Raw genomic sequence first — 16,250 nt, forward strand, 5'->3', positions numbered from 1 at the left:
CTAATTTCACCAGATTAATAACGACTTGCTGAGAATTAATAGCATTCGGCCAGCGTTTCGGAAAATGGAACGACGCAGAACGCATTATCGTGTGCCCGGCAAAGTGCATCAAAGGACCAAACGATACGAATTTATAATCAAGCCCTTGGGTAAATGGCTATCGATTAGACCAGCGTTAATTTAATCCCAGCAAGCTATGATACAACGATCAGCAGTTACAACAACTATTTCTGAAAGGAGGACGCGTCTTCCGAGTGGTGAACTCGGTGACACCCGACTTCGAAAATGGACAACGATCAAAACGAAAAGGGAAAGAATCGCAGCGAGTTAATTCGAGAGCAGGGCTTTATTTCAGTCTGTCGTTGACCCTAGTCCGATGCCTTCTCTCCCCATGCAGCCGTACAACGTAATCGTACACGCTTGGTTTCGAAATTCTATTAACACGATCCTTATTCAATTAACTCCTCGAGTAATCCATACCTATCGAAACGGGAAAATACCTCGACGCATCGAATCGACGACGTGAAATAGACGACGAATCAGAGGCGAATGACGATAGCAGAGCATTTGGAAACCGCTTCGTACCATGCTACCTCGAATATATATTGCCCTTTAAAATTAGAGAAACCTAATTCACCGTTCTTTTGGTCACGTTGAGAATCTCCTCTGTAGCTTCAGACGTGCACGGAATCGTCTGGATCCACTTTTTCGGTCGACGGTGAACTTTCGTTCGAAATATACCGGTACAACGTTTCACCCGGAAATGATCGATCACCTGCCGCCAGACGAGTGTGTGCACATTCATAGAATCAAAAGCAATTAAGTAAAAATTCCATGGCATCGGACATCGCGCATCGACACGAGGTGTATCAACCAATATTCACTAACATCGCAGGATATAAAACGGAAAGGACGGAACCTCCGCCGTCCAATTTCCCGCGTGGAGAACGATTGGAGTGAAATACTATTTCCACGCAATCTGGGCGAATCGATCGTTTGTCCGTGTGGTTATGAGACTGGCACGTCTACGTAGGGGTACATAGGAAATATTTTCACGCTCGTCGCCGGAAGAATCGCTAGGATTCGTTATAATTACCCGACGAATATAAATTGAACTTGTTCGAGTGCGAAGTTCAATCATATTGCAATAATTGTGTCTGCGCCTGTGTATGCCTGTATTTCACCATCTGACCCGAGATGCAGATTAATAAAAACCGTTCGAACGGGCTTGAGCACGTCGACAGCGCGTGAAATGAAAAAAGTGTAAAATTAATCCGTTTTAACGACTGGTCGAGTGAATAACAGTTATTAACTGTTTCGTATGTTTTGCACGACATTTGTTCTGAACCCTTTTTGTTACATTAGAACTATGGATTGCACTTTATGGTAATCTCGTTTCAAGAGCAAGTTAATTGGAGTACATAATTTCAAAGCAAAAAGATTGAAAGGAAACTTTAGAATGAACGGAGTTTTGATAATGAAAATTTTATCGAATATTCATGTACCTAATTGCTTTTTATTTTTCACTAATGGTGCATTAAACGCGTATCGCGAAGACCGTAAGAAAATCATCTTCGACGCATCCAAGAAGTAGACCACCATGTGATAATATTTCTCTAACTTATATACGAACTTTTGGATAACTTTTATATAGCTTATTTAAGTTTCATTCGGTCTGAGTGTAGCTTATATACCACGTAGAAATGGTTGATGGGTTAATAATGCAACTGAACCGTAACACGTTTAAGCGATAAGTTTCGCCAATATCTCGATTATTCAACAGTCTTCGAGCATGAGTAGAACTTCAACGATCCAAAACCGTCACATTGTTTGCCCAAGGCATAATTGGTTCATTCGAATGTCGAACCATCTTGAACTCTGCAAGTGCAATAGCGTGTGCAGTCGCGATGCAAATATGCTTAGCATCGTAAATACACGTGCAAGATCAGAGGGTTAAATCAAATATGCATTACTGTTAGTGGAACACTATGTATAGTAAATTTACCATATATCGTAAATCTATTTTTATATTTTTAATATAAGGAAATTTCAAATAAAACTTTAAAAGTCTTGTGTAGGACTGAAATATACTGCTATCTACGTCTGGATTCTTTCGATACCTATTGAAAATTCATCACAACAGCTGGCTACGATCGTCTACCAGCACAAGTTATTTTGCTCGGATAGCAGTTTTAGGCATTATTGAAAAAGTCACGATACGATGTAAGGAAGGGTGCATGATTTATTTAATCATTTTATTTGATCATTCGCGATTTAATTTCTTCATAATCCCAAATTAACCGCAAGAATTGCCGATGTAACTTTGTTCGTCAGAATTCGAGCGAATCAATAGTAATTCCTCCACCAAGTTTCCTTTTCTAGAAATCATGATGTTGGAAAGGTATGGACAGAGGTTGGCGGTACTTGCGCAAAAACTAATTTAGACTGCGAAAGATCTGACGTCTTTAGAGCTCATGATTATTCACGACAGTGAAATTTATTGATTAACCGTTCGTTCTCCGAACTTTATATTGGACTCTTGGAATACCAAATTTCTTCCCTCTCAACTTGTACGAGACCGACTTCCTTTAAATTATATACATTCTTTGTTATATTCCGTTTAATTATGCTCCTACTTCGGTAGAAGCATTGCCCTCTCGTAGTATCTTCAAAGACATTCTAATTTTATCAAAGAAAAAAAAAATAGAAATCGTTTACACTACACCTCTGTTGTTTCGCAATCTAAAAAGTGTTTCAAGGTTCGCCTTTCTATGTAGAAACTTTGTATAAGATCAACGAGATTGAAGCAACAAATTTCTCGTTTCCTCTAAAAACAAATATTATCGGTTTCTTGATAGGCCTGTTATCGTCTGACGGGCACGATATTAAAACGAAATCGTGTGAACCTCCTTGCCAATTTGGCATGCGATCTTCCCAGCCATACATTAGCGGGATTAACCGAGCACAGAGCAAAGTCTATTAATTATCGATGCGGTTAGCGTGGTGCGAGCCTGTTCTTTCGGAAATTGACTCAGATAAGTGGGCCACAGCCGGTGGTACCAGTTCATCCTACGCTGTCGATGTTTATTCCCGGTAATTTCTACTGGCAAACTGGTTAGATATCTACGATCAACTTGAGAAGCAATTATGAACGACTATCACTGCACACGCGAATATACCGGCGTAATATACGAAATTCCGTGCTTTCTAAAAATTTGATGGTATCTGAATGAGACGAGTGACCTAAAAAATTATACAATTCTGTCTGCTAAGAAATGTATGGAAAGTATACCTTGCTTGCAAAGGGTACCAGTTTTATTATTAAAAACAAGGGAATATACCACTTCAAGTTAGTAAAAGTATCTAAGTTTCATACAATATTCACGTATAAATTTTGTAATAGATCTTTTGATTTCGTATTAAAAAGCGAGAGACAGAGCTCAGATTTAGTACCATTATAGTGAACCATGTCGTATTACAGGGATAATTTATGAAAATTGATCGCGGTTCAACGATACCAAAAAAGATGCCAACGGTGCCAAAAAAGATTTTACGTACCAAGCAGTTTGCACAGTGGCAGTAAATTTGGCTAAAACGAATAGACGGTTCGATGCATACGTCGATAACAATTTTCTAGCTTTCTAGGTATACTCGAAAAAAAAGTGAATCGAAGTGAAATTACCATCGAATGAGAACGATCTGAAATAACATTTGCGAAGCTGATAATAGCTCCCACGCCTAAAGAAAGAAAATAATTTCGCGATCGATCGTGAATCGCGGTTAATAGTTGTCTGAAAGAGCTCAATTTACACATGTTTGTACTACCAGAGTTTACACGTGCAACCTGTCCGACTGGTGCGTCAAAGTGAAACAAAGATGTTCGTTAAAAGTGCAACATCCTCATTTAACTCGAATGCCTGCTAATTGCAACGATAAGGAATAACATCAATACACGCAAATACCCAATGAAACAGAGTACCAATATAATACGAATATACCAGAAGTAATTAAATTCCGCCCACTGTCGTTACGGAATTAAAAACGCGTATTGAATGGCGCAAGTCTCCACGCTAATTCTCGGTTGGCAGCTTCGAAATTAGCTGGAAAATCAAACGAGTCAATATCGCTATTTATACACGTGAACGAAAGCAATAACCCCAAAGCTTGCGACGATCTATTTCTTCAACAAAACAGAGTTATCGCGTCGCCTAAAAATCGACAGCGACACGTCATCTCCGCAAGCAAACGCAACCCTTTCTGCTCTTACGTCAATGGGTCAAAATAAAATTCCGCGACGGCTGGTGAACAGTGGAAGCACGTATTTACAATTTTAATTAAAATCATTGGTTCGCAAAGGAATCCTCGAAATATTCCCCGGCAGCCTATTATCACGGGAACGACTAGCACCCTCGCGAGAAGAGATCGCAGACATCCTACGCATCCTAGTGGGTTCCCCATGGGATTGGCCAACGTCCGTCCCCTTCGACGTCGGTCGATTTTTTTCAGTCGACCTTACGCGCCCCGCACGCGCGTCCTGTGCGTCAAACGGCGAATTGTTTTACGTTTCCACGCTCCTGGGAGGGTGCAGATCCCTTTTCTCGACATCGATGCAAATCCACCCACATGCGACCCTTTCATGGCTCCTTCTCCCCGATACTATATAGCAGCGCGGCGGACCTCCCCTTCGGTTTTGTGAATCGCGCGCGGACGGGGTCGATACGCGCGCGTTTTGAGGGCCGCCGTTGGCAGCCTGCTGCGATAAATGCTCCTTTGTCTCTGAAACGGCGAAAGTACCAATCCTCAAAGATGTGGTAGGTACCAGCGGCGGTTTTAAAGCGGCATTCCAGTCCAGAGGACTCGGAAACTCCATTTTCTCACCTTTGTGCTTTCTTAACAATTCGAGACTAGGAAAACATGGCCCCCAACGCGGAATTTCTAGCACTGCCAGAGTTATACAGAGTTCGAGTATCGGGTGGATTGTTTGCGGAGAGACTTCATCTTTGCAGTATCCGGGGCATTATTTACACTGCGCGTCTGCTCGATGACTCGTTCGGACGTAATCGTCGGTGCAGAAACCCGACGTTCCTGCTTCCACGTTACCGTTTTATTATTGGTATACATAGTTTGTTTGCTTCCGAGTATTGAAACGCGGTGATAAAGGAGCTTCTGGCAACTGATCTACGCTGCAACCTGTCCTTACTTCTTACGTCTTTACGTATTCGTAGTCAGAATGAATAAAATGTTGAAACTCGTACAAAAGTAGTAACGTTGCTCTCGTTTAATGACTCACTGAAAGAAGAGAGATTATTTAACCGTTCGATAGAAAAATTTCTTATCATACGAAACTAAATAGAAATAGCGGTTAACTAGAAGACTGATCGCACCATCAGCATCAAATACACCTTAGACGTAACACGATGCTCGTCAGATTCGCATTCTATATCCATCAGCGTGAAAGACGCTGAAAGTTGCAAGCTAGACGACACAGCGTGCAATGTAAAATATATGAAACCATGGATCAATGAACGTCAGTGCTCGCCTTCATTTCAGACGTTCCTCCGCTGGTGATTCTATAATCAGCGGGGACAAACGCCGAGCCTGTGACTTTATTTTGCGCCCGCTTCTGTTCGCAGGATAAGGGGGGCCCCACGTTGGATTATGCATCCGCTTGATTAAGGGCTTCGCATCCCCTCTAATTTTCTCAAGTCGATAATCATGCGTATCGATCTTTCGCGTGGGTCGCACCTTTGTTCGTTACTGGCGGACAAACCGTTCTTAAGACCAGCTAACTCATTAAATTAAGATCGACTCGCGCCAGCTACATTAATGACAGGATAAACTGTACTTTTAATTGCTCGCAATTAGTATCGTAATATGTCCGAAATGCGAATGATCTTTAAAGACGCGCGGGCATTTCCTTTGAAGATAACGAGAAAGCCTCTCATTGAGGATTAATAAAAGAAAATCCGGATTGTGTACGATAACGAAGAAGTTATTGTCCTAACTGTTTATATTCGAATAATAGAACCCGTCTTATGTTGTTGAACCAATAATCGAACCTCCCAAATTAACCTGAACTGTCTATCGTTAACTCGTCAATTGCAATAGAAGAGAGAATAATACTTGTACGTCTCTATTACAACTACAGAGTATATATTAGCAGATCAATATTGTGTTATGGCAAATTACTATCAATACAAGTCTCAAGTTTTCTATCCAATTGCCAATTCTGAAATAAACTGCGATGCAATGGCAGTGTAACAAGCTGGCTACCAACGAATAGTCTGCCCAATGAGAAACGAACGTGCTCAAAGAATTCATTGAATATCAATCGAGAACGATAAAAGCAGCTTTCACTGGGCTTATTCTATATGTATACGCATCACTCTGAAAAGGAAAGCCAGAAATGTTCTATTTTCAGAGTTGTTGTGAGTCACGTATTTGTCGTCTAAAAATGACAAGGTTTCCGTTACGAAACTTTCGCACATTATCGCATAAATGTCAATCAAGACCGTGTCACTTGAAACATTCTAGACCAGCGTTGGCGAAATTCAAGTTGATACGATGGATGCTTCAACGCCTACAGACTTCTGACAAGTTCCAGAGTTCGTTTGTAATGAAATATCCGTTGCATATAATAGTAAAGACATGTAAGCTCAAAGAAATAGGACTTAGAAGAGTGCGAGGAAATTTCATTCGCAAAAAAATCATCTAGAAAATAAATTATCCAGTCCGGAATCGTCACTTTTTCGGTTCGAGGACTGTTACATCGAAGGGTGAAAAGAAAAATCGTATCGAAAAGCTTTGACGAAGCTCCACTCGCCAAGATACTTGCTATCGATTTGCTATTATTTTTTTTCTGAGCTGCTGAAGTGCTTCAACCTCTAATAAAACGTAATCGAACGTTCGACGTGAAAGACAGTGATTTCAACGGCTCTGTTGCCGCAATACTGATAACTCTCCGGTCAAGTTTTAACCAAATGAACAGAGAAGAATCTTGAAATATTATTTTACAAATATAGTTGACTGTAGGAGTACATAACACTAGAAAAATTCCAATTAACGTGACGATGGAAAACAAAAAGTTCTTAAACGAACGAGTGGCGATTCGATCGAGGATCGTTCACTGATAAAACTGTGAAAATCGATTTTCTAATTGTGGAACTTTCGTGTAATTCGACGCTGGTCCAGACTTAATGCATTCTAAATCGCGATGGCTTGTAGACCTAGATTTATATTTAGCTGCCTGCACATCGGAGAAAAAATAGTATTCGATACACGTGTACGTATCTAACACCGGAAAAATATTTCATGCGAGCCCGCCTTTCATAATTCTCGCTATGGATGCTACCCGACTTCTCCACATCCCTTATTTATTATTTTAGAATTTCAAATACATTTCATGTATTCAAGATGGCCCCGTATTATGAGTCTAGGAATATGTAACATATCTATGTAACGGGTATCGAAAAGTATTAACTATCAGGTGCGACAAGTTTTTCATTAGCAGACTATTATTGGCAATCGTAAGAATTTCAATTAATACTACTTAGTAAATATCGATACTAGACATACGTATTCAGAGAGGGATTTCGAGATGAAAATTGCTACTGAATAGACCCATACTATGTACATACCGTGACAATGCAGCACTCTCAGAAACTCTCATCAAGTTAGTCTCTAATCTGCATAATGTAACATTCAAATCGCTTCCCGTAAGAACAAGGATCTTAGATAGAATTTCTCGTACATTGGACGAAAGCACAGGATACCAGACGAGCTCTGGAAATATATAGAACATAACGCATCGTATTCTTGGCTGCAGGTGATTCGGAGTGAGAATGCGGGTGTATAATACGCGCGATAGGTGCGACGCGCAATAGTTTTGCTGCACGAATGCGTTAACGTGCATCTCTCGACAAGAATATATCCCACTATACGCCGCTGGCGCATACCATGATTTATGTAAACGCACAGCCCCGTTGACGCGTAAATAGAACATTCCTGGGGAAAAACGGACTCCTGGCCAAAAAAATTAGAGTAGAACAACTGAATTTCATAGCGCACATTGCGCAACTTTAGTGAGCCTACAAAATTTCAAACGATCCAATATTGCTTTTAAATTTATTTCCTCCCGTCTTTCGAAATATTGAAATCGTTAGAACTCGCTGGGAGCATATTTAATTCGTTCCTACTCCTTTAGAACTACAACATACTTCAGGAATGAGGCAACGGTTTCTGACATGTTACATCTTCGATAAACCATAGAAACTCGTTGCGTAAAGCATCGTAAGGCAGAAAGATCGTGGTCCAAAGAAACACAACGCGAGACAAACGGAAAAACGTGCGATTTTTATCGATTTTCAAGACCGAAAAGACGAGCCTATTGCACACGGTTTTCAGCACGTAACACGCGTAAACACAATGGTGTTGAATGGGGAGGAATATATAGGGTGAACCTTAAATGATTCATAGCCAACGAGAGAGGGTGTAACGGGCCATTCACGAGCAATAGACCATCGCACACGTTCAACTCTGACGTATTGATCTTTGAAAACCACTTCTACTCGAGCCATATGATAATTCCCGGTGAAAAAAAAATCAATTATATCGTTCGCTGACTATCAACGAAAAAAAAGAAACGGAGAAAAAATATTCATACCATGAAAACGCTATCTCTCTTTCTGTACACTTCATTATTCACGTTTCATTACGAATTTACAAATCATTAATTCAACTGGCAATCAACACGCACATTCATTTGGCGTCCCTATTACTCGTTATTTGTTTCGCGAGACCATAAATATTTCGCATTATTTTCTTCGCGATTGTACGAGACCTTAAATAAATGAACTTCGCACATTCGCGCAAACCAGATACTTTAATTTACCCTCGTAATAACGCTCGCAACGAAGAAAAGGGAGCACAATCTGTTCTCATAGCTTTCGTTCATTAAACGGACGATGCCGTTGCGAAAAAGTGATAGTTTGTACTGCAAATTATAGGTAGACGAACTCGCACGAAAAGAGTTTTGCGAATGACCAAACGCTACGTCTGTTACGCGACATCCAAGTGACCTCCTTCAGAAACTGTTAAAAACAATTCCACGGGAAACGGCAGATAAGAGAGAGAAGCTTTATCAGTTTCTTTCGCGGTAAACTCATCGCTCCCTCTTCAATGTCAGGAGCATTTCCATGTGGAATTTACATCGTCGAATATCATGGTTAGGCACGCCGCAGGCGCGTGGCGAATTTGAAATTTAATCGACTTCGAGCACATGTGTGCGCTCGCTTTACCCGATTTTCATGAATCTTTCATTAAACAAAAGAAGAAGGCGAGGTCGAAGGAAAAGGGAAAACTACGAAGTTAAGGAAGAAAATTCTTTTCGTGCAGGCAAGGGGGAAAAGAAGATATCGCGTCCTAACTGGAGGAACCGGATGTACGTTACCTGTGTCGCTTTGCTACTTTCGAAGGAAGCCCAACGAGTTTGCGAGGCGTTGCAACCCAGTTCACGGTAAATCTATTTACCGTCTGAAACAAACCCCACAGGATATCTCTGAGGCGGTGATCAGAAAAATGAGACGCATTGTAAACGGTGACGAAAGGTAGCCGCTGCTTATTTGTCTAACAATCGTTACTGTCCAAGCATCGCAATGCAAATTTCGTAGACAATAATTGATATATTTCTGATTAAAAATCAATATAGGTAGAAATATTTGCATTTGTCGAGTCGTATTGAACGTGTAATGAGTAAAAGATCAAACTTTAACGGCTTAGAGTATCAAGGCTATTATGCATCAAAGTTATTAGCACGGTGATCTCGTCCAAATGTTCATGCACCATTTATCTATTCGTAATAAAAAGAACAGAGAAATAGAAAAGACATACGTGTATCTTATAACGAGAGTCACACTTTGGCGCCAACGCAAGCGCTAAATAATCGCTATTGACATTTGACACAGCTCCAACATTATATCGAGAACCAGCACTTTCATTTACAATATAATGGTAAAAATTCACAAATCGTGTGATTTCAACTTCATATTACACCTATAACGTACACAAAATGTTCCACATGGTGCTCGCGATTCCACCAAACCGATATGCGGTGCATTTCCTGAATATCCCTTCAACGCATCTTGAACTACGGAAATCACAAATGTCAAATTGTCGATCGTTGAACTCGTGCACGGTTCCGCCAGCGGCGGCATGGATAAATCTATCTATCGATCGCGAAAGCGTTGCGATTGAACAACCGGAACTAAGAAACGGTACATTACAAAACGTTCGAAGCTTATATATCATTATCATCGTTTAATGTATCGCGCAACCGTAACGTGTGCGCAAATGCGCATATGTTTGCACCTGTTGTGCTGTATTCTGTTCTGTCTGTTGTTACTTACTCGATCGCGTGAATGAAAGCCAAGGTGGCGGCAGGTAGGAAGAGGTCATCGCTGCCGACTAGCCAACGACGTCCGAACGCGATCAGACTCGGCATCTTTTGTGCTCCGATTTTGAGGCTCGACCGAGCAATCGTCCTCGTACACGAGATGAAACATTCACGCACGATGACATAACCTATACCGGCACTACTTACACGTCCACTATCCGACTACATACTGGCTCGTGCACTTGTTAACGAAGCGAACGACTGGACCACCGGACCTCGTACTCACTCGACTGTCACGGATGCACTGAATCAGTGAAACGCGGAACGAAACTCCGCATCGGCCGGTTCATAGTGAGGCAAAAAATGGAGGGAATCCTGAAAACAAACGCTTTACGGATTCTGTTTCACTTAAGGATATTTATATGGAACGAACTGTTTCTTGTTTCAGAATAGAACTAGAATACTTTGTAAACGTACTGTTTTTTTGTCTTCGAATAAAAATTAACATCTAAATATATATCATGCGGATGGAATTGAAATTAAATTTGAATATCAAGTTTCTTCTTCTAACTTCTACTTAATTCATGATAAAATCTTTTTCCGTTATCTTTTATTTATCTTGATATTAATCGTTTGATAATTATCTCTTTTTTTAAACACGTTGTACTTCTTGATCTTTTTAATTAAAATACAACTGTACTTTAAAGAAGACCTGCCCTATCTGTGATTACATCTTAGATAGAATTTCGAACATTCTGTTTATCGAAGCATCGTAAAAGTTGTAACAGTCTTCATCGAACACGTGAATAATGGCTGTTACAATATAATATATAACAGAATGAACAGAATAAATCGATGCATCGCGTTTTACGAAGAGCGATGTTCAGAGATGTCAAGCGTGGTTTTAACTAGTCGAGATAAAATTTCGACGTCGTGCAAAGCAAGTTTGTGAGACAATGCGCGAGGTAAGGGAGAAAATTGATTGCACATTCGTTCAAAAGACCATGCAAACGTCAACAACTGGTAGACGTTGCTTTAATTGAAATTTTATCGTATGTATTGTATCTCTTAATGAAAGAAAACATGGTGGAAAAGCATATCTATGCTTCAAACGGCGACGTATCGAAAATTAAGAGTTTACAGAAATAATGAAAATGGCAATCTCCCCACTGATCACCAATTTCCTTGCTATCGTTCATTTTCTTTCTATGCCGGGTCATTTGCTGCGTTCGTTAACGATTTTCTGAAACTAAGACGTACGAACACGAACCGTAGTGCCATGACGCGAAAACTACCCTTTGATCATCGCTAATAATAAGCCCAGGGATATCGATGCCTAATAATTTCCTTTAAACACAGGATAAATTACAGTATTCCGTCAAAAACGTACTAAATTTCTTTGTGCTCGCGAGCAATCTTCTGAAAATACCATAAGTGATGCTATTTCTAATAATTGGTATCGGTAATTATTGACTACAGCTGAGGAGAATCGAAGGATCGTTAAAATAAGCGTACGTATCGACCCAGTTGCTTGCATGCTTGCAAATTGTTTTTCGAGGAAACATTAAGAACAGAGTTCTTAACTCGCCTACCAAAGAGTGTTGGAAAAATGAGGATAAGGAGAACGAACGCGATTGAAAGCGTTGGCACAGAAGTACTCATAATTGTTAAGACTAGGATTTAAGATCTGAATATTCAAAAATACGATTAACCTTCGGACAATAATTTACGATAAAGTTTAATCTACCAATTTGTCTTTTTCAACCATAAGATTAGTGAGATAATAAATAAACAAAATAATCCGCACCGATATTCTATTTTAAACTTGTTCATTACGGTTTTGTAATGCTCCGCGTTTTTAAAACTTTTAACACGAATAATGTGTAAATTTCATCAACGCACCCGGCCTCTTGAACTTAATTAATTTGCAAACTAGAGTGAATCATGCTCTATACATGTATATATACAGTTTCAACATAACTCGTGAAGAAAGTCTCTAACAGTGGGCAGTAATTAAACATACTGCAACTTTGTCGGGACGTTTAGCTACTAATTAAATTAGACTAAAAGAGTACCACAACGAGTAATTGTAAAACATATATACGAAAGTGATGAAACGACGAGCCAGTTTCCCCAGTTTTCTATTGTCCCATAATTTTCACGTTTAACACTGAAGACATCATAAATCGGAGTAAAACCTCGAACTTGGACTTGAACGAGAAGAAGACACTCGGGGGCGTAATTGAAATTCCTGTCGGCTCCTCTATCTTCCGTGCTCTAAGACTCCGATCGCGTTTAATTACACGGTAAATAATTAATCGTTCAATTCTGCACGCATGTTCGCAAGTGACATAGGGATCTAAGTGGTTATATGGGGATCAATTATTGAATTGCGATAGCAATTAAATGGCGGAAATCGGCGTGTTCTGAAAATTACTCCATCGAACTAATCGAAATTCGTATGTGCAGCGTACCGGTCACATATCGACAACTAAAATGTAGGTCACGCGGAATCATTCCCGGACATATCCTATTTTAAGGAGACCCTATAAATACAAGGATACCTTTCGCGCCGATAGGATGGCCTATCAGCGTTGAAAATTCTTGAAACTATTATTAAGTATTGAGGTCCCTTATTAATATCGATATGTTCACTCACCATATCAGATGCAGGATGAACAGGAAAGCACCGGGCACGACGAGGTCGTCGCTGCCGACGCTCCATCGGCGTCGGAATACCACGATACCAGGCATCTCTTCTTCACGATGATCGTCCCGTCGTTTCTATCTTCCATTCAATCGGTCACACATGCTCGACTCGGACGATCGGCGGTGATCAAAATCGTTCGTTCCCGTCCCCGAATCACCGAGTGACGCGAACTTGAACCTTACACCGGGGCCTTTGTACAAATCCAGACGAACGACTGTAGCCTCCTCGAGATCGTCGTCGCGTTCTATCGCCAGCATTTCCGTAATTCCGCCCCGACGTTACGCGAGTCCTATCCATTCTGCTCGCAAGCAGACAGTTTATTGAGAAGAACCACACGCGCGACCTTTTCCCTTTTGTTAGACAAACGGATGTTCGTCAGGAATTGCCGTCATCGCTATGCGACGACAGTGGGTTCAACCATTGACCACTCACTCGCGAATTATCACACGATCGCTGTTGTAGCTGCCTTCGAAAATAGCATATGATAATGACACGATTCGCGAAGAAAGATAAGTGCGACAATTGATATGGTAAGTCCTGCGTTGTCTGCCTTCATTCCGTGCACACACTTGTACGATCACGGTGGTGTTTTTCATGCAACGGAAGGTCTTCCAAAAAATGTCTGTACTTCCTTAGAGTATTTTTCGAGAACAACAAATCACGCTGGTGTTCTCGAGTTAACAATTCTATTAATTGAATTTCTTTCTTTCTTATATTACTATTATATTATCAAAGGCGAACCCAACGAATGCCTGATCCGTTTTAAAGGACATTGTTTCAGCGAAACCATTGTGAATCATAGTCTGATTTTACTTCCCGCTGAAGAAGAATGAACGTCACGCAACAATAGGAAACGAAAAGAGAACATAGTTCTGTGGGATTAGGTAAAGAAATGAGATAATAGAAACTCCTACACATTGAATTGTCCCTTAAATTAAAACAGATTTTCCATGCAGATTCATGCATCATTTTGAAAATCGAATTTTGTAGTAATGTGAAGATTAAAGTTCAAATTATTTCTATCCGAAATATGTGTAGATCCATCTCTTGAGCAAAAGAGATTTATGTTTTGAAAAATAGTTTAATCTCTTGAGACTTATCCAAGAATCGATGAAAATTTTAAACAACTGCATATGCTACTGAAATCATCCTTCCGATCTGCTACTGAAGAAGTTCGAGAATTTGATCTAAGACTACGAGAAGCGAAATCTTTTTACCGCATTTGCAGAAACTCGTTTAGCTGGCATAAACGAAATCTACTAAAGAAACGGCAGGATCCTAAAGAAAGACCTTATTGTTCATCCAGAATGGAATTCTAAAAATAGTAATGCAACTTTGTACTTATATCAATCACTGTTACTCCAAAAATAAAAGAAAAAAACTGTAATCGTACTTAATCGCTTACAAATGAAAAGCTCTCTTATTGAATGCTACTTCCTTTGAAATCCAAGTGAGTTTATATCTACAACTTGTGCGCGACCTCATATGTTTTAATTATTCGTAATCTCTAATTGATAAATACTTATCCTGTGAATTCCAGAACCCTTAACACCCACGACATAGTTACTTCTCGCGTAGCATACAAAAATTTGTCTCTTACTGTAATCAACATATCAAATACCTTTCTCCTTCAAAATTCAACTTACCGCGATGCCGATGAAAACAGTTTTCAGTCATCAAGTTATAGCAAATGCTAACAAAACTATTCATATGTATCATGCGTATTTGAATCCAAGCACATCGTGAGTCTTTTCACTACAATCAGACTATGACTCTTCACAGAACCATGCGATCTTCTTTGTTACATGTCTCCTTGAATGGTCACTAGAAATATTAAGATCTAATGATGAAAATTATGTAAATCGCTCATTTGACATCGTTTATTAAGGGTGAAACACTCGAAGCAGACATTCCGTCCCCCCCGGCAAAGCCGATCGGCCGGCGTTACCGTCTGCGATGCCGCAACGCGTGTTTCTGCACCCCCATCATCGTTTCGTCCCATTGGAAATCGTCCAAGTAATAGAACACCCTGAACAGAGGCATTTTATTCGCGAAACTCTCAGTTGGAGGTGCACCACGTGCCGTAAAAACATCACATCGTGGACGCGAATGCGTGGTAACAAAAACAAACAATTCCGCGACCGTCGAGGTGAGCCACCTCGAGCGCGACTGAGCTCCGAATTTAAGCAATCCGTGCACCTTCCACAGTCCCAAGAGCGTTCAATTTATGTTGACAGATGCGCGTGCGTCGCGACGCCTCCTGTGCAGCAGACGCTGCGTCGCGTCGACCGCACACTCCGCCTCGTTTCCGCAACAGTCGTCGGGCACCGACGGCGAGCATCTCGTCATGTGAGCTGGCTTAAAATTGTCGCCATTCTGGACAATTAACACTGTATAATGTATAGATATAGATTTACTTTTTGCTCGCAATTCCTAGTGGAAACGTTTGATAGTAATTTCATATTAAGTTTTAATCTTAGTCTATGATTTTTGTAAATCCGCAAAATCATATTAAAAGTATACAAAAATCAAAGTATATATATTAATTTAATTATGAAAATAAATATTTTTAATCCGAGGATATCATGAGGTATACCTGTATGTATAATATAATAAAAATGTCTAGTTATGACCTGAAGAATATTTATTCCAAAAATATATTGTATTTTTATAGTAACAGCACTTTGATACCTGTTTTTAATTCTTAATTTATACTTGACTGGAATATCAGTAAAATTAATGAAGAATTAGAAAACATACAGTTACACACTTCAATTTTTTAATTTATTGATTTGTATGTTACATTCTAAAAATATTCAGACACTAAAAATTAAACGCAAGTTTACATAATATTTTGTTGTGTAATCTTGATCTCCAATTAAGTTTAAGTTAGAAGACCGGAAAGTGCAACACAAACAATTATGTAACAAGAATGTCTTCAAATGTTCACGTCGTTAATATTTTTAACAAATTGTTTCATAATTTCAAAATATTAATTTTTTTTACATATTTCTCTTGGCTACAGTAAATAATAATAAATAACTTTACATAATGCAGTCCAATATTGAGCTAATATTATAATTTACGAAAATCTAATGATATCAATAAACATTTTTAGAAGTACTGTAGTGTCTGAATATTAAAGTGAGT

The 16,250-nt window shown here is 39.7% G+C and overlaps 1 protein-coding gene across 9 annotated transcripts in view; it reads right to left on the bottom strand.

The window, feature by feature from the left end:
- The window catches only part of Inae (inactivation no afterpotential E), a 42,429-nt gene extending 27,440 nt beyond the window's left edge, over positions 1 to 14,989 (bottom strand). For 6 of the 9 annotated variants that reach the window (XM_076897568.1, XM_076897567.1, XM_076897564.1 and 3 more), the window contains exon 1: positions 10,404 to 10,705. In XM_076897568.1, the coding sequence (XP_076753683.1) occupies positions 10,404 to 10,498 (95 nt within the window). In that variant the 5' untranslated portion in view covers positions 10,499 to 10,705. Of the gene's footprint in view, positions 1 to 10,403; positions 10,706 to 13,049; positions 13,787 to 14,746 lie in introns of those variants that run through there. The other 3 variants (XM_076897565.1, XM_076897561.1, XM_076897563.1) reach the window with 2 other exon arrangements.
- Positions 14,990 to 16,250: the final 1,261 nt, after the last annotated feature.

This window comes from Xylocopa sonorina, chromosome 7 (assembly GCF_050948175.1).
Source record: "Xylocopa sonorina isolate GNS202 chromosome 7, iyXylSono1_principal, whole genome shotgun sequence".
NCBI lineage: Eukaryota > Metazoa > Arthropoda > Insecta > Hymenoptera > Apidae > Xylocopa > Xylocopa sonorina.